Below are 19,158 nucleotides of genomic sequence, written 5' to 3' on the forward strand. Positions count from 1 at the left end.
TTTAGATTCCACGTTTAAAAGACATCATATAGTATTTGCCTTGCTCTGACTGATTTCACTTAGCATAGTACCATCCAAGTCAATCTATGTTGCTGCAAATACAAAATTTCATTTTTTTTAATGACTGGATATTACTCCATTGGATGTATGTATGTGTGTGTGTGTATATGTGTGCACATACATATACGTATATATGTATGTACACACACATACACACCACATCTGTATCCCTTCATCTGTTGACAGACACTGAGGTTGCTTCCATATCTTGACAATTGTAAACAGTGCTGCCAAGAACATTGGGATGCATGTATCTTTTTGAATTAGTGGTTTTTTCCCGGATATATAACCAGGAGTGGAGTTTCTGGGTCATATGGTAGTTCTGTTTTTAGTTTTATGAGAAACTGTCATACTGTTTTCCACAATGGCTAAACCAATTTACAGTCCCACCAACAGTGTATAAGAGTTCCCTTTTCTCCACACTCTCATCAGCATTTTTTTTTTTTTATGATGATGGTCTTTCTGACAAGTGTGAGGTGATCTCTCATTGTGATTTTGATTTGCATTTCCCTGATGATTAGCAATGTTAAACATCTTTCCATGTTACTATTGGTAATCTGCATTTCCTCTTTAGAAAAATGTCTATTTAGTTCTGCTCATTTTTTAATCAAATTGTTCGCTTTTTTGTTTTTTAGGCTTTTTTTTTAATATTGTAGCAATAGTTCATATTTTTGGATATTAAACTTATTAGACATATCAATTGCAAATATTTTTTCTCATTCTATGGGTTGAATCTTTGGTTTGTCAATGGTTTCCTTTGCTGTGAAAAAGCTTTTCAGTTTAATTAGGTCCCATTTGTTTACTTTTGCTTTTCCTTCCTTTGCTTCAGAAGACAGATTCAAAAAAATATTGGGACAATTTATGTCAAAGAGTGTTCTGCCCACCTTTTTCTCCAGGAGATCTATGGTTTCTGGTCTTAGGTTTGTGTGTGCATGCTAAGTCCCTTCAGTAGTGTCTGACTGTTTGTGACCCTGTGGATTGTAGCCCACCAGGCTCTCTTGTCCATGGGATTCTCTAGGTAAAGCCTTTTATCTCCTGCATTGGCAGGCAGGTTCTTTACCACTAGCACCACCTGGGAAGCCTTTAAAACTCTAGAATCTTAAAGAAATGCTGGTTCATTTGTTTTTAAATGGATGGTACTCTGATGGTTGATATAAAAATGCTATGCTATTTAGATTTCGTTATATTTAAAGAATAATGCAACCATTTTAACAGTCAAGATGTCAACTTAAAAATGTACAAGAAGGTAAACATTTTTCAGAATTCTTCTGGTAGGCACTCAGTGAAAAATGTTCAAAGATCTATAAAGTAGGGTTCTCCATCTTAACACTATTGACATTTGGGAGCAATAACTGTAATAGGGGCTGTCCTGTGCATTTAAAGATGTTTAACATAATCCCTTTCTACTCAGTAGACCCCAGTAGCAGCCCCTCCTCCCCAGCTGTGCCAAGAACTATCTCCAGACATGGCCAAATATCCCCTGGAAGCGAAAGTGGCACCTGGTAGGAAAGCACTGTTGTGAAGCAGTCTTGGGGCTGGTGCATCTATTAGGTGATTAGACACACAATTAGAGCTACTACACACCTGGGTATAGTGTACCTGTTACACACTTAGGGCTTCACTCCAGAAGGTCTGGCCTCATCTCTGTCACTTATTGGTGATTGACCTTGAGCAGGTGACTTCACTTCTCTGTGCCTGTTTCCTCATCTGCTCAGAGAGTAACAGTAGTGTCTATCTTATGGATTATCACAGGGGCTGAGCCGGGGCACGTGGAGTGCTCTGCTGCATTGCTCGTGACAGGCACGGTGCCAGGCTTTTCCTGTGATATAAAGAGACCTATGTATTTTGGCCTTTGTCCCCATTTCCCAACACAGATTCTAAAACCCTTGATAATGATGAGTCACAGACTTGATTGGAGTGTCTTTGGTTCTAAGGGTTTCCCTGGTGGCTCAGCTGGTAAAGAATCTGCCTGTAATGCGGGAGACCTGGGTTCAATCCCTGGGTTGGGAAGATCGCCTGGAGAAGGGAAAGGCTACCCACTGGAGTATTCTGGCCTGGAGAATTCCATGGACTTATCCATGGAGTCGCAAAGAGTCGGACACAACTGGGCCACTTTCACTTTTTTTGGCTCTAATGAGGCAACTCTTGGTAGAACCCTAGAGGGCTTCGGGGTGGGTGCTGATCACTAGAAAGACAAAGATTAGAAGCTTGGAACTTTCAGCCCCAGCCCAACCTCTGGGGAGGGGAAGAGGACTGAAGACTGAATCAGTCAGTGGTCAGCGATTTAATAAACCATGTTTATGGGGCAAAATCTCCATAAAAACCTATGAAAAACAGTTCAAAGAGCCACTAGGTCAGTGAATACGTCGACATGCTGGAAAAGAGCATGGGAGCTCTGCAGGCACCCATGACCCCACACCTTGCCCTGTGCATCTCTTCCATTTGGCTATTCCTAAGTTATATCCTATACAGTAAACTGGCAAACAGAAGAGTTTTCCGAAGTTTTGTGAGCTGTCCTAACAAGTTTTTGAACCTGGGGTTCACAAGAACCCCTTGCCTCTGTTGTCAAGTCAGAGGTGTGGTAGCCTGGGGCTCTGATACTTGCAACTGACTTCCAAGGTGAGGGAAGTCTTTTTGGAAGGAGCCCTCCAACATGCAAAGTCTGACACTAGTCAAGGGTTAAAAGTGAATTGTATTGAAATGAATTGAATTGAATCAGAGGACACCCAGTTGGTGACAGAATTGGTTGTTTTGGGGAAAAAAACCCGACACTTGTCTCCTACACTCTGATTACCTTGAGCGCTCGGGTCAGTAAGCTTCATCTTATCTGAGGTCCACACCTCAATCCTTGAGGTATCTTTTTTTTTTTTTTTTTTCTCCTCATCCTGAGGTATGTGGGATCTTAGTTCCCTGACCAGGGATCAAACCCATGCCCTCTGCAGTGGAAGTTCCTGCGGAGTCCTAAGCACTGGACCACTAGGGTAGTCCCAACCACATCTGTGAGTCTCCTGCTTTGCTATCTCTTGGGTTAGCCTAATTCACTGTGCTTACTGTAGGACCAGGATGTTACAGTACCTTCAGAATCAGGGCGTGACTTCCACTTGTCATTAAATCCTTTCGGTCTCCACCGAATTGAAGGTTTCAAACCTGGTAATATGACAGACGATGCCCTGGATGGCTTAGAGATCCTCCATGGCTAGAGCGTGAGGCCTGCCACCTGCCATGAGCTATGAATGGCAATTATCTTTTTAATGGTTCGGGGGGAGAAATAAAAAGAATAATCAGTTCAGTTCAGTCTCTCAGTCGTGTCCTACTCTTTTCGACCCCATGGACTGCAGCATGCTAGGCCTCCCTGTCCATCACCAACTCCTGGAGTTTACTTAGACTCATATCCATTGAGTTGGTGATGCCATCCAACCATCTCATCCTCTGTCATCCCCTTCTCCTCCTGCCCTCAATCTTTCCCAGCATCAGGGTCTTTTCAAATGAGTCAGCTCTCTGCACCAGGTGGCCAAAGTTTTGGAGTTTCAGCTTCAGCATCAGTCCTTCCAATGAACACCCAGAACTAATCTCCTTTAGGATGGACTGGATGGATCTCCTTGCAGTCCAAGGGACTCTCAAGAGTCTTCTCCAACACCACAGTTCAAAAGCATCAATTCTTCGGAGCTCAGTTTTCTTTATAGTCCAACACTCACATCCATATATGACAAGTGGAAAAACAATAGCCTTAACTAGACAGACTTTTGTTGGCAAAGTAATGTTTCTGCTTTTTAATATGCTATCTAGTTTGATCATAACTTTCCTTCCAAGGAGTAAGCATCTTTTTATTTCATAGCTGCAATCACCATCGGCACTGATTTTGCAGCCCCCCAAAATAAACTCTGTCACTGTTTCCACTGTTTCCCCATCTATTTGCCATGAAGTGATGGGACCAGATGCCATGATCTTAGTTTTTTGGATGTTGAGCTTTAAGCCAACTTTTTCACTCTCCTCTTTCATTTTCATCAAGGGACTCTTAAGTTCTTCACTTTCTGCCATAAGGGTGGTGTCATCTGCATATCTGAGATTATTCATATTTCTCCTGGCAATCTTGATTCCAGCTTGTGCTTCATCCAGCCCAGCATTTCTTATGATGTACTCTTTAAATAAGCAGGGTGAAAATATACAGCCTTGATGTACTCCTTTCCCGATCTGGAACCAGTCTGTTGTTCCATGTCCAGTTCTAACTGTTGCTTCCTGACCTGTATACCGGTTTCTCAGGAGGCAGGTCAGGTGGTCTGGTATTCCCTTCTCTTGAAGAATTTTCCACAATTTGTGATGATCCACACAAAGGTTTTGGCATAGTCAATAAAGCAGAAATAGATGTTTTTCTGGAACTCTCTTGCTTTTTCAATGATCCAGCGGACGTTGGTAATTTGATATCTGGTTCCTCTGCCTTTTCTAAAACCAGCTTGAACGTCTGGAAGTTCATGGTTCACATACTGTTGAAGCCTGGCTTGGAGAATTTTGAGCATTACTTTACTAGTGTGTGAGATGAGTGCAATTGTGCGGTAGTTTGAGCATTCTTTGGCATTGCCTTTCCTTGGGATTGGAATGAAAACTGACCTTTTCCAGTCCTGTGGCCACTGCTGAGTTTTCCAAATTTGCTGGCATATTGAGTGCAGCCCTTTCACAGCATCATCTTTCAGGATTTGAAAGAGCTCAACTGGAATTCCATCACCTCCACTAGCTTTCTTCATAGTGATGCTTCCTAAGGCCCACTTGACTTCACATTCCAGGATGTCTGGTTCTAGGTGAGTGATCATACCATCGTGATTATCTGGGTCATGAAGATCTTTTTTGTATAGTTCTTCTGTGCATTCTTGCCACCTCTTCTTAATATCTTCTGCTGTTATACCATTTATGTCTTTTATCAAGCCCATCTTTGCATGAAATGTTCCCTTGGTATCTCTAATTTTCTTGAGATCTCTAGTCTTTCCCATTCTATTGTTTTCCTCTATTTCTTTGCACTGATCACTGAGGAAGGCTTTCTTATCTCTTCTTGTTATTCTTTGGAACTCTGCATTCAAATGGGTATATCTTTCCTTTACTCTTTTGCTTTTCACTTTTCTTCTTTTACAGCTATTTGTAAGGCCTCCTCAGACAGCCATTTTGCCTATTTGCATTTCTTTTTCTTGGGATGGTCTTTATCCCTGTCTCCTGTACAATGTCACAAACCTCCATCCATAGTTCATCAGGCACTCTATCAGATCCCTTGAATCTATTTCTCACTTTCACTGTATAATCATTAGGGATTTGATTTAGGTCATACCTGAATGGTCTAGTGGTTTTCCCTACCTTCTTCAATTTAAGTCTGAATTTGGCAATAAGGACTTCATGATCTGAGCCACAGTCAGCTCCTGGTCTTGTTTTTGCTGATTGTATAGGGTTCCTCAACCTTTGGCTGCAAAGAATATAATCAATCTGATTTCTGTATTGACCATCTGATGATGTCCATGTGTAGAGTCTTCTCTTGTGTTTTTGGAAGAGGGTGTTTGCTATGACCAGTGCGTTCTCTTAGCAAAACTCTTAGCCTTTGCCCTGCTTCATTCTGTACTCCAAGGCCAAATTTGCCTGTTACTCCAAGTGTTTCTTGACTTCCTACTTTTGCATTCCAGTCCCCTATAATGAAAAGGACATCTTTTTGAGGTGTTAGTTCTAGAAGGTCTTGTAGGTCTTCATAGAACCATTCAACTTCAGCTTCTTCAGCATTACTGGTCGGGGCATAGACTTGGATTACCGTGATATTGAATGGTTTGCCTTGGAAATGAACAGAGATCATTCTGTCGTTTTTGAGATGGCATCCAAGTACTGCATTTTGCACTCTTTTGTTGACTATGATGGCTACTCCATTTCTTCTAAGGGATTCTTGCCCACAGTAATAGATATAATGGTCATTCAAGTTAAATTCACCCGTTCCAGTCCATTTTAGTTCACTCATTCCTAAAATGTCAATGTTCACTCTTGCCATCTCCTGTTTCAGTTCAGTTCAGTTCAGTTGCTCAGTCGTGTCTGACTCTTTGTGACCCCATGAATCGCTGCACACCAGGCCTCCCTGTCTATCACCATCTCCCGGAGTTCATTCAGACTCACGTCCGTTGAGTCCGTGATGCCATCCAGCCATCTCCTCCTCGGTTGTCCCCTTCTCCTCCTGCCCCCAATCCCTCCCAGCATCTGAGTCTTTTCCAATGAGTCAATTCTTCGCATGAGGTGGCCAAAGTACTGGAGCTTCAGCTTTAGCATCATTCCTTCCAAAGAAATCCCAGGGTTGATCTCCTTCAGAATGGACTGGTTGGATCTTGCAATCCAAGGGACTCTCAAGAGTCTTCTCCAACACCACAGTTCAAAAGCATCAATTCTTCGGCACTCAGCCTTCTTCACAATCCAACTCTCACATCCATACATGACTACTGGAAAAACCATAGCCTTGACTAGACGGACCTTAGTCGGCAAAGTAATGTCTCTGCTTTTGAATATACTATCTAGGTTGGTCATAACTTTTCTTCCAAGGAGTAAGCGTCTTTTAATTTCATGGCTGCAGTCACCATCTGCAGTGATTTTGGAGCCCCCCAAAATAAAGTCTGACACTTTCCACTGTTTCCCCATCTATTTCCCATGAAGTGATGGGACCAGATGCCATGATCTTTGTTCTCTGAATGATGAGCTTAAGCCAACTTTTTCTCTTTCCTCTTTCACTTTCATCAAGAGGCTTTTTAGTTCCTCTTCACTTTCTGCCAAAAGGGTGGTGTCATCTGCATGTCTGAGGTTATTGATATTTCTCCCGGCAATCTTGATTCCAGCTTGCGTTTCTTCCAGTCCAGCGTTTCTAATGATGTACTCTGCATATAAGTTAAATAAGCCAGGTGACAATATACAGCCTTGACGCACTCCTTTTCCTATTTGGAACCAGACCAGTTCCAATTTGCCTTGATTCATGGACCTAACATTCCATGTTCCTATGCAATATTGCTCTTTATAGCATCGGACCTTGCTTCCATCACCAGTCACATCTACAACTGGGTGTTGTTTTTGCTTTGGCCCTGTCTCTTCTTTCTTTCTAGAGTTATTTCTCTAATGATCTCCAGTAGCATATTGGGCACCTAATGACCTGAGGAGTTCATCTTTCATTGTCCTATCTTTTTGCCTTTTCATACTGTTCATGGGGTTCTCAAGGCAAGAATACTAAAGTGGTTTGCCATTCCTGTGTCCAGTGGACCACATTTTGTCAGAACTCTCCACCATGACCTGTCTGTCTTGGGTGGCCCTATACAGCATGGCTCATAGTTTGACTGAGTTAGACAAGGCTGTGGTCCATGTGATCAGATTGGTTAGTTTTCTGTGATTAAGGTTTTCATGCTGTCTGCCCTCTGATAGAGAAGGATAAGAGGCTTATGGAAGCTTCCTGATTGGAGAGACTGACAGGGGGAAACTGGGTCTTGTTCTGATGGGCGTGGCCACGCTCAGTAAATCTTTAATCCAATTTTCTGTTGATGGGTGGAGTTGTGTTCCCTCCCTGCTATTTACCTGGGTCCAAACTATGGTGGAATCAGGCTTCGCTGGTGGCTCAGATGGTAAAGTGTCTGCATGCAGTGCGGGAGACCCAGGTTTGATCCCTGGGTTGGGAATATCCTCTGGAGAAGGAAATGGCAACCCACTCCAGTACTCTCGCCTGGAAAATTCCATGGACTGAGGAGCCTGGTGGGCTACAGTCCATGGGGTTGCAAAGAGTCAGACACGACTGAACGACTTCACCTTCAAACTATGGTGGAGGGAATAAAGATAATAGCGAATAATATTTCCTGATAAATAGAAATTATAAAGGAGAAGGCAATGGCACCCCACTCCAGCACTCTTGCCTGGAGAATCCCATGGATGAAGGAGCATGGTAGGCTGCAGTTCATGGAGTCGCTAAGAGTCGGACATGACTGAGTGACTTCACTTTCACTTTTCACTTTCATGCACTGGAGAAGGAAATGGCGACCCACTCCAGTGTTCTTGCCTGGAGAATCCCAGGGGCGGGGGAGCCTGGCGGGTGCCATCTATGGGGTCACAGAGTCGGACACGACTGACGTGAGTCAGCAGCAGCAGATGATGATCTCTGACCCAGCGGCTATACTTGAAAATATAAATTGCATTTATTTTAATAAAGTTTGTAATTTTGTCCTTGAGCTATTTAAAAAAACTACTATAAAAAAGAAAAAGAAATTATAAGAATTCCAATTTTAGTACCCATAGATTGATATCCTTTAATAGAGGGCCACATTATGACATTTGTGGATGGGTCATAGGTACTTTTGCCTTAATGGCATCTTTCTCCATTTAAATAAATGAAAATCATATTTCATGACTGTTAATATAAACGCGAATATAATCCGGCTTAACTCATTATTCATATATTCAGTATTACTATGTTGTTGTTGTTTTTTTAAAGAAACTAAAATTTAAATATTTTCACAAGTGCCTAAAAGTAACCTGAACCTACTTAGGCACTGACTTAGGAATAAGTGACCCTGTCATTTTCTTTCTTTTTTTTTTTTTACTCTGCAGCTCATCCTCCCCTTCCCCATCCATCCAACCATCTAGAAATGAATGTTAAGAATTTAGAATCTGCCCACACTCTGTCTGTGGAGTGTTTTTCTCCCAGGGCCACTCTTGCCTTTTGAGACAGACCACATTCTGTCAATGGAATGTGTACCTCTCTAAATAAATCCACTTCTTACCTATCACCTTGTCTCTCACCAAATTCTTTCTCCATGAGACATAAAGAAGTTGAACTTCAGTAAGTCCTGCCACCGGGAACTAAGGCCCCCACTCAGGTAAGGGATGGAATGATAATGTGGACCCTCCTGACTTCAATCAAGTGAAACTTGGACTCAGTCTTTGCTCCAATTCTGTGCTGAATTCTCTACTCAAGCCCCCTCAGAAATACACATGTACCCATAGTTTCAAATGTCCCCAATTTTGCTAGTTCAGGGAGACACGGCTTTGGGAAAAGATGCCCTGGTGTTCCCCTTATTTGCTGCAGGTAATAAGTCCTTCCTTCTCCACCCTTTCCCCTACCCCATAAAAGAATTTTAAAACAGTTTTTGCATTTGAATCCAAAGGCAACCACTGTGCTAAACATGTTCTTCTAATATACATCCTGCAAATAATGGAATAGTGGCCAAGACTTTGTACATAGCTGTTGTCAAGCAGCAATTAAGAGCCACTTAAAACTCAGTGAGCTCATCACCTCGGCTCCAGTGTCACCTGGTACCTGGCATAAGGTGCTCACTGTGTTCAAGAGAGTGGAACTTTGGGAAGGACCAGAGGAAAAGTATGAAAACCATGAAGACACCAAAAACACCGCAAACTGCACAATTCATGAACCCCAATGGTGTGGGGCCAGTCGATTAAGAGCTATTTTAATGGTAAATGCCTCCAGGGCTGCTCTCAGTCCTAAGTCCTCAGCAATCTCTCCAGGGCCTGGCATACAGTGAGCACTCAGCAAAGGGGTGCTGGGTGAGTTAACAACCTCCAACTCCCCTCAAGCCCCAGGCCACGAAGCCCAGGCCTCAGCAGCACCTTTCTGGTGGCCAAGCACCAACTGATCTTATCTGTGGCTGCTTTCCCATTGCGATGATGAAACTGAGTAATGCAATCGAGTGCACATGCTCTGCAAAACCTAAAATATTTGCTATCTGGCCCTTTACAGAAGAAGCTGGTGCCTCCTGGTCTCATGTTTTACAGATGAAAAAAATGAGGCTCAGAGAGACAAAGTGACTTACCTAGTGTCGCATGGGCATTCGTGGAACATCAACCAGGTCACCCTATCCCCCTCCCATACATCCACAGCTTTCCTTGGCTCCCTTCAAACTTCCCCCGCAGGCTATCCACTTCAGACCAAGGGTAATTCCAGGAAGAGTCTGAATGCCTCGCAAGGGTCCCTGGGATGCTTCCAGGGTCCCGCTTCGAGCTAAGGGTCAAGGAGAAGCACTGCTGAGCATCCCAGCTGAGCAAAAGTAATGTTTGCTTTGGGCCTGGTGCGCAGGAGCCCATCCTGGTGATTAATATGATGCAGGTGATAGTGATGAAGATAAGGACCATGGTAGCACTTATAAAATCATCTTATGTATTGGTCACAGTAACCCCTAGGACAGATATATTGCATTGAGCCGTGAAATTGCTGACTTTCAACTGTTTTATTTTTTTTTAACTTTTTTATATATAGCTGACAAACAATGTTGTGATAATTTCAGGTGAACTACAAAGGGACTCAGCCATACATATCCATGTATCCACTCTCCCTCAAACTCCCATCCAGGCTGCCACATAACATTGAGCAGGGTTCCATGTGGTATATATTAACAGTAGGTCCTTGTTGGTTATCCATTTTAAATTCAGCAGGATGTACATATCCACCCCAAACTCCTTAATTAGCCTGTTCCCCATCCTTCCCCCTGGCAACCATAAGTTCACTAAGTCTACTAGTCTCTGTTTTGTCAGTTCATTTGTATCATTCTTTAGATTACACATTTAAAATGCCATACGATATTCCTCCTTCTCTGACTTACTCCCCTCAGTATGACGATCTCTAGGTCATCCATGTTGCTGCAATCGACTGTTTGTGACCCACAAAATCAGAATTTTGTACGACCCAACCTAATGTGATTATCTTGTTTCACCAAAGATCAGAGAGAGCCTCAAAGACATAAGTCACTTGTCCTGGATATGACAACTAAGGACAAGAGTGAGGATCTAATTGCTCGGTCTGACTCCAAAGCCTTGCACTCAGTTTCATACTGTTCAACTTCATCCGCCCCCACAATTGATGACTCTCACCCACCTTGAGGATAAGGTTCAAATTTCTCCACAAGTCTTCAAGACTTACTCTAGCTCTCTTCTGCATAATAACCGAGGTGTCGCGGTGTCCTCTTTCATCCTGACACTGCCGTCTACCTCACTCTGCATGTCTAATCTATCCCCAAGTCATGCTGAGTTTACTTTTAAATGCCTTGTCTGTCTGGATGCTTCATTTTATTGCCACATCCATCTCTTGTCTGGACCCTTCAATGGCTTCCTAACTGGGCTCCTGGGACCTCATTACTGAAGCCATTGTGTTGTTCTCTGCAAAATGCAAATATGACCCCTCCCCCACTCTTCAGTGACTCTTCCTGTTGCTCTTAGTATGAAAATGTCCCCGCACCTGGGCTCTGGGTCTACCCTGTCCATCTCAGGTCCCCTCTCAACCCCTCTTCCATCTGCTCCCTGAGCCCCTCCTTGCTTCCAGGCTTTCTTCCACCAAGGCCTTTGCACTAGATGTTCTCTCTCTGCCTAGAAATGGTTTCCCCTCCGCTCCTTACGTGACTCCCCACAGGCCTCTCTGGGTCCCTAATGCCTAACATAGCATCTTGGTCAAAGAACACCTAAGGCTACAGTGCTGAAGTGAATGTAATGCCTTGTCTTTAGGGCATGAAGCTTGGGACTGACTTTTCTGGTGTCCAAGAGTCCCCCACCTCCAGCCCCCATCCCATGCACATATCAAATATCTATCTATAAAACATTTAGGTGTTTCCCTAACTCCTGGGAGTAATTGTCACATGCTTTCTTCACCCAGGGAAAGTAAACATCCAGAGCTCTCCTGTGTCCACTCACAATGTGAACACTCACAATGTGGACACTGACAGGTAACAAGGAACCAGTGACTCCTGGATGTGCAACCAAACATTCATTTGCTTAATGTGTTTGACAGTAAGCGTAGCAAGTTGACAACACTTAACAGTAAGCAACAGGCATGTGTTCTGATGCTATTACAAGGAATAATGTTTTCCTATGGGACTTCTCTGTGGCTCATATGGAAAGAATCTGCCTGTAATGCAGGAGACCCAGGTTCGATCACTGGGTCAGGAAGATCCCCTGGAGAAGGGAACGGCAACCCACTCCAGTATTCTTACCTGGAGAATCCCACGGACAGAGGAGCCCGGTGGGCTACAGTCCCTGGGGTCGCAGAGTCGGATACGACTGCACGACTAACACTACTACTGAATGCGTTCCTAAGAAGATGTATGCATTCCTGAAAGCTTATTTACTTAGAGAATTTTTTGAGTTTTTGAGGTTCAAGATAGTTAAACTTGTTAACATTTCATAACTCTTAAGGCCTCCCAGACCAGCTTATGTAACCTATGCCAGATATATCTGGTTAATTGTAAAATCATCCAAGTCCTAGTTAGGTTCAGAGCCCCAAGCTTCTCCAACTATCCCCCACAGTCTCTGCCCATCCTCTCACCAAGCGGGGTTGACTCTACCACATGGGGTTGATCCCATGCTCTCCCAGCCAGGGAGTTCAGGCCCTCTGCTGTCTTCCTGAGCTGCTGCAGCATCTCCCCTTCCTTCCTCCCTGCCTCCCTCTCTCTCTCTGCTCTATCCCACAGGTGCCGCCAAGCAGCTCTGATGAGTCATGATCCAACCCTGAAACGTCAATGCGCTCCCTGCTTATTGGATACACCTGCACTCCCCAGCATGGGATTGACACCCACAGCACATGACCCTGGATTCCCATCCCAGACTTCATACCACTGTGCCCCATCTCTGAAATACCTTATCAAATTCTCTCCTCTTGCTCCTATTCTTTTCACATGGTCCTTCCCTTTCTGTCTTATGTCATACCTAACTATGTAACAATACCTGTCTTACCTTCTTATTACTGTGAAAGTGTTTTAAGAGTTTATCTTTTAATCCTTTCTTTCCTCAGTCCATTCCTCTACTTCTTAACATAAGGCTTCCTCACAATGACCAGGGTTGTCCTTCTCCTTTCATCATGCATTACCTGATGGGGCAAAAAGTAGTTCTCAGGAGGGGAGCAAAAAAAAAAAAAATCTTAGATAATACAGTGATCTGTGGCCCTCCAGAGGTACAGTATGTCTGTGTTATTAAAATTTCATGCTGAAGTGGTTATAGGAAAGATGTATAAAAAGGTTCTTTGACAATAGATCAGGGAGGATGAAGAGAAAAAGGTTGAGAAATACTGTTCCATTCTAGTCAGAAGGAACTCTGAGGATGTGATGAGATTTAAATGAAATTGATATTTATAAAATGCCTAGAACAGTGTGGGGCACCTAATGTATGGAAACCCAACATGTGTTCCTGATAATTGCCAGTTTACTGTGCACATGGGCTTCCCCGGTGCCTCAGACAGTAAAGAATCTGCCTGCAATGCAGGAGACCCCAGTTAGATCCCTGGATTGGGAAGACATCCTGGAGAAGGGAATGTCAACCCACTCCAGTATTCTTGCCTGGAAAATTCCATGGACAGAGGAGCCTGGCAGGCTACAGTCCATGGGGTCACAAACAGACACGACTGGCTAACACACACACATTGTGCACATAATATATCTAGGCACCATGCAAAGATTTTTACACACATTATCCCATTGAATCTTGCACTTATTACAGACAAGGAAACTGCAGCACAGAGAACTTCGTTTAATTGCTTAATGCCAAACTTCTAATAACTGACAAAGGCAGGATTTAAATCTGTTTGACTTCAAAACCTGACCTTCAGATGCAGTTGGGCATTGACAGATCTGTTCACAATGGGATGAGGCCACCTACCAGTAGGGGCAGAAAAAGAAGAGATAGATGGACTCAACCAGATATACAGCACTGACTGCCTCCGGACTGATGGATGGTGTCCTTGTGTGCAGGGCCATGATGATGACCGCCTGTGATCTCTCAGCCATCACCAAGCCTTGGGAGGTGCAGAGCAAGGTACGCACTCCTCCTGTCCTGAGAGGAGGAGAATCCCAGTCCTGGTGACAGCAGCTAATGCAGCTTGGGTTCTCTAGATGCTGAGGCAGCCCACTGCTCCATTATCCTCTGGCAAGACGTGGGAATCCCTTGTGATGACATAGCGTGGGGTGGTAGGGCAGGAGTGGGGTGTTTTTTGCTGAGCTGGAAGCCCAAGTGGGATGGGAGCAGGGGTAGGACCGGGGCTGGGACCTGACTCTGTGGAGGGTGTCTGCCTGTTGCAGGTGGCTCTGCTGGTTGCTGCTGAATTCTGGGAACAAGGTGACCTGGAGCGCACGGTGCTGCAACAGAATCCCATTGTGAGTAGAGAAGGGACCTCAGCCTGATACTGGGCGTGTGATCTTGTTCTGGTGGAGAGCAGTGACCTGGCCATGATGGAGAGATGTGCCCCTTCATCCTTGACACACAGATGTGTGAAATTACCACAGAGATGACCTTCCCCTAATGCAGTGGTTCTCGAAGTGTGTTCCCTGGAGACCACCATCAACCTTGTTACCTGGGTACACATTAGAGATGCAAGTCCACAGACCACTCCACCTCCTCCCCCGCCATGCACACCCTGGACCTACCTGGACAGAAACTCTGGGGGTGGGCCCAGCAACATACTCCCTCCCAAAGTTTGGAGACCCTGCTCTAAGGTGTATCCTTGGCTCAGTCAGCTCAGTCGAGATTGACAAGTGGCCAAAACTTAGATTTCCCTTTCAGTTCTGACGGTCTAGGAGTCTATCTCCCATGGCTCTGTGCTAACAGCACAGACCATGCAAGGGGAAGACCTGTCCAGCTGTGAATCTATCAATGTTGAAAGTAAACTTGGCTGGAATGGTCCGCTGGCTCCCCACCAGACTCAGGGAGACCAGTGAGAGGGTTTTTGTTTTGGAAGAATGCTTCACTTTATAGTTCCCTGCTGCATCAGCCCAACAGGGGCCCAGTGCAATTAACTCTCTCTCCCTGACAGCCCATGATGGACAGAAACAAGGCAGATGAACTCCCTAAGCTTCAGGTCGGCTTCATCGACTTTGTTTGCACCTTTGTCTACAAGGTAGGTCCTTCGCTTTCTCAGGCCCAACAAAATGTCTCTGATGAGCCTGGGATTCCCTAATTATATCAGGAATAAAAAACCCTGGCAAGTGACCTGTGAGTGCTACTTTACAAAATGCATCTCACCTCCAGTGGCATTTGGTTGTCAGGACAGCCCCATAAGAGCTTCTGTGACTTTTCACCCAGACCAGAGCCTGGAGCTTCATACATCCTAAGTGAAGTTTGCTCAGTCGTGTCCGACCCTTTGCGACCCCATGGACTGTATAGTCCATGAATTCTCCAGGCCAGAATATGCGAGTGGGTAGCCTTTCCCTTCTCCAGGGGATCTTACCAACCCAGGGATCTAACCTAGGTCTCCCACATTGCAGGCGGATTCTTTACCACAGGGAAACCCAAGAATGCTGGAGTGGGTAGTCTATCCCTTCTCCCGGGGATCTTCCTGACCCAGGAATCGAACCGGGGTCTCCTGCATTGCAGGTGGATTCTTTACCAACTGAGCTATCAAGGAAGCCCAGAGTTGTTCAGTAAATAGTTGTGGGTCAAATGATGTATCATCTTTTCAGGCAGAGACATGGGGAGCATAGCAGACACATGTCCAGTTAACTTCCCCAGCTGGCGGGAATATGACAGGTCACAGTTACTCAACTGTCGAAAGATACTCTGAATTTTCTCTTTGAGCTTTGGCTCAACGTTAAAGTCTCCCTCTTGAGAACCCCGCCATGCCCCTATCCATATTATCTGTGCCACCATCCACCTCCCATTGGTTATTTTTATTTTGGCTATGTTACACGAGGAGACAGATGTCAGAGAGGAGAAATGACAGGGCCAGGACACAGCATCAGAGGGGGAGCCTGACCCTGTATTTGAGGGCTCTTTCTGCTGCGTGGGCGCTTTCCTGATAAACTCATTGTTAAGGAATCCACCTGCAATGCAGGAGACTCCGGTTCGGTTTCTGGGTCAGGAAGATCCACTGGAGAAGGGATAGGCTACCCACTCCAATGTTTTTGGGCTTCCCTTGTGGCTCAGCAGGTAAAGAATCTGCCTGCAATGCTGGAGACCTGGGTCTGATCTCTGGGTTGGGAAGATCCCCTGGAGAAGGGAAAGGCCACCCACTCGAGTATTCTGGCCTGGAGAATTCCATGGACTACATAGTCCATGTGGTCACACAGAGTCAGACAGGACTAAGCAACTTTCACTTTCACTTGAGCTGCAGCCCTTCTGCCCGCAGGGGGCGCACGAGTGCATCTCTGATACAACGCAGACTAACGGGGATCCTCCAAGCAACAGGGCAGGGTAGCTGATGCTCTCTGTGATCATCAGTAATATACAAAACAATGGGGCCTGCGCTAAGAGCTTTACGTGCATTATCACAGCAACTCCATGAGGTACCGTCCCAATTTCATGGGAACCTGCCCAAGGTCACACGGCTGGTGGCAGAATTGATCTGAGCACAGCTAGCTCTGGCTGAACTCTGAAGTGAACCCTGGATGTGCCTTTCTCACCTTATGCAAATCTCTGCCAATCTGCATCTCCATTTCTTCACCCAAAAATCTAGAAGTGAGGAGTCTCATTGTCCCACCTGGCAGGAGTTTTCTGAGGACCAAAGGAGACACAGAGCATCATAAACTGCCTCATGCTGTGCTTAAAGGCATTATTTTTATTCTAGGGCTAAGAGACCGTTAGAATCCTTGTCGCATCTTTGTGCCCCAGACTTGTATTGGGCCAGGGTCACCCCAGTGAACGAGCAGAGATGTGCCTGCCTCCCCAGCGCACAGCTCCGGAGGCAGACTAGCAGAGGGGGTCACTGCAGCGAAATGTGAGGTAGGAATGTAAGGTTTGGGGAGCTGCTAATAGAGGATTCGACTTACCTTGGGGATCAGAAGAGGCTTCCCTGGGGAAGTGATGTCTGAGTAGAGCCCTCAAGGGAAAAGAGGGGGAAGTTAGAGAGTTCCAGCAAAGCGACGAACTGGTGTGAGGCCCAGACAGAGATCTGGAATGTCTGGAGGGTTCCAGCTGGTGATGAGGAAGACCACTGGGTCTGGGAGCCTTGTGGAGTTTGTGATCCATCCTGAAAGCCAGGTGGTGCCGCAGGAGGGTATTACGCAAGCGAGGTATGGGACCTTGTGACGGAGGGCCCTGCAGTGTCGTCTCCAACACCACTGGGTGATGGAAGCTGCCGCCCCCCTGGGGAAGCTCACTCCAGTGAGGACGTGACACACTGTGCTCTGCCTGGAGCCGGATCCCAGGGCTCTGTGCCTGTGCCAGAGGCTCTGTCTCTTGCAGGAATTCTCCCGTTTCCACGAGGAGATCACTCCCATGCTGGATGGGATCACCAACAACCGCAAGGAGTGGAAAGCGCTTGCCGATGAGTACGAGACCAAGATGAAGGAGCTGGAGGGGGAGAAGCAGAAACAGCAGGCAGCCAACCAAGGTTTGCGGAAGCGGGAGGATGGGGGGCCCAACCCCACACACACTGGGCGCTCACGACCACAGAGCCTTACACACGTAGGCCCTTTCAGGCCCCTCCACAACTCAATTGCCCCCATTCTACATGAGAGAGCACAGAGGCTCGCAGAGGTGAGGTGTCGTGGTCAAATCACACCATTAGCAGTGGCACAGCTTGGTTCCCAAGACTGAGGCTCCCAGCAAAGGAGCCTCCCCTCTACTCCTCCCCAACCGCCGCTGACCAGAGTAGGACAAACTCCAATAGTGGTGGATGTAGGGCCTCCAAAGCCCTTGAGTTTGCGACTGTAGGTCCAAATAAGGTCATAGGGAAAGCCCGCGGCAGCCTCCTCTCACCTGGTGTGTTGTCTTTCCTGATTGCAGCAGCCGCAGGAAGTCAGCCCGGCGGAAAGCAACCTGGGGGCGGGCCTGCATCCAAGTCTTGCTGTGTCCAATAGCAGAGCGAGGACCCAGGGCCCAGGCCGGCCCCACCCTTCATGAACGAGAGGACCCAGGCCGGTGGGAAACCACACTTCACCTGCTAGAGAAGTCAGAGTTGTGGGGCTTGAAAACTGAAAGAGAATTTAGTTTACATCTTTCCTAGTGGCTTTCAAGCCTCTTTTTCAGCTGTGAGAACTTTTTATTGAGTGACAACCGACATTTTAGCTTTCACAGACCCAAACATTAGTGCAGGACTCACCTACTTACCTAGAATCTTTTGTGTTCTTATACTTTCATTTTATAGTACACAAATATGCAACCATTCACAGAAGTAGAGAATTACACAATGAATTGACTCCTACCCATCAAGCAGACTCTAGCATCAGGATTTTTGTCGCATTCGCTTCATCTGTCCTTTTAGAGTTTTCTTCTTTTTTTTTCCTTAGCTGAAATATTTAAAAGCAAATTCCAGGCATATCATTGACTCCTGCATTACGCATCTTTAAAGATGAATGGGTGTTTTCAAACATAATCACATCATGACCACACGCCACACATGAACCCCTAATATCCAGTTGTGGCAGATACTGTGATGAGCTGCCCAGACCCTTTACACAGTCTTTACTGAAGACTGTGGTCTCAGCAGTGATGAGCACTGTCAACAAGCAGCCCTCAGACTCAGTCCCTTCGGGATTACCTCATCCCCAGGGAGACAGTTTGCCTGAGGGTGGTGGCCTGCAGCCAATGACAGATCCGTGCCAGGTGTTAAGGCCTGGCCATATTGGCTCAACCCAGGGCAACTTCGCAGCAATAACACACACATCCAAGATGAAAGGTCCTGGGAGATGCCACTCTTCACTGCTCTCACTGGGAGTAAGTAAGCAAAGGAAAATGTTTCAAGTTCACCCAAATATGGTACACAATTCAAGTCTCTTTTCCATATTCTCTGTCCAGAGACTGTTTCACAGTTGTCAACTGGCAAGTGTCTTTGCCTGAAACCATAATGTCAAAATATCTCTTTTAGCACATATATGTAGTATGTGTGTGTGGAAAAGCAGATATACCAAAATAAGGGAGTCCTTGTTCAGAAGGTGGTATAGCTTTATAAGTCATACTGGCAATAAGTTGGTAATGGAGCAATGTTATGGGAAGCAAGTCTGAATGGTTCCTTGTGATCCGTGAAAAGTGCTATGAAGAAAGGACAAGCAAACTTGGAAAGTTCTGGAGAGGCACCCTGGGCTGAGGTCTTCTCTGAGAGATGACCCTGAAACTAGAAGCCTTTTCCTAGTTAGTAGCCGGAGCAACCCTCAACAAGCACATAGGACCCAATAAAGAAAGACACACCTGGGCAGA

General features: G+C 45.6%; 1 protein-coding gene across 2 annotated transcripts in view; it reads left to right on the forward strand.

The window, feature by feature from the left end:
- PDE6A (phosphodiesterase 6A) overlaps positions 1 to 19,153 on the forward strand; it is a 77,193-nt gene extending 58,040 nt beyond the window's left edge. For both annotated transcript variants that reach the window (XM_005683158.3, XM_005683159.3), the window contains 5 exons: positions 13,782 to 13,845; positions 14,109 to 14,183; positions 14,840 to 14,923; positions 17,206 to 17,353; positions 17,749 to 19,153. In XM_005683158.3, the coding sequence (XP_005683215.1) occupies positions 13,782 to 13,845; positions 14,109 to 14,183; positions 14,840 to 14,923; positions 17,206 to 17,353; positions 17,749 to 17,822 (445 nt within the window). In that variant the 3' untranslated portion in view covers positions 17,823 to 19,153. The remainder of the gene's footprint in view (positions 1 to 13,781; positions 13,846 to 14,108; positions 14,184 to 14,839; positions 14,924 to 17,205; positions 17,354 to 17,748) is intronic.

Source organism: Capra hircus, chromosome 7, assembly GCF_001704415.2.
Source record: "Capra hircus breed San Clemente chromosome 7, ASM170441v1, whole genome shotgun sequence".
In the NCBI taxonomy this organism is placed as follows: Eukaryota; Metazoa; Chordata; class Mammalia; order Artiodactyla; family Bovidae; genus Capra; species Capra hircus.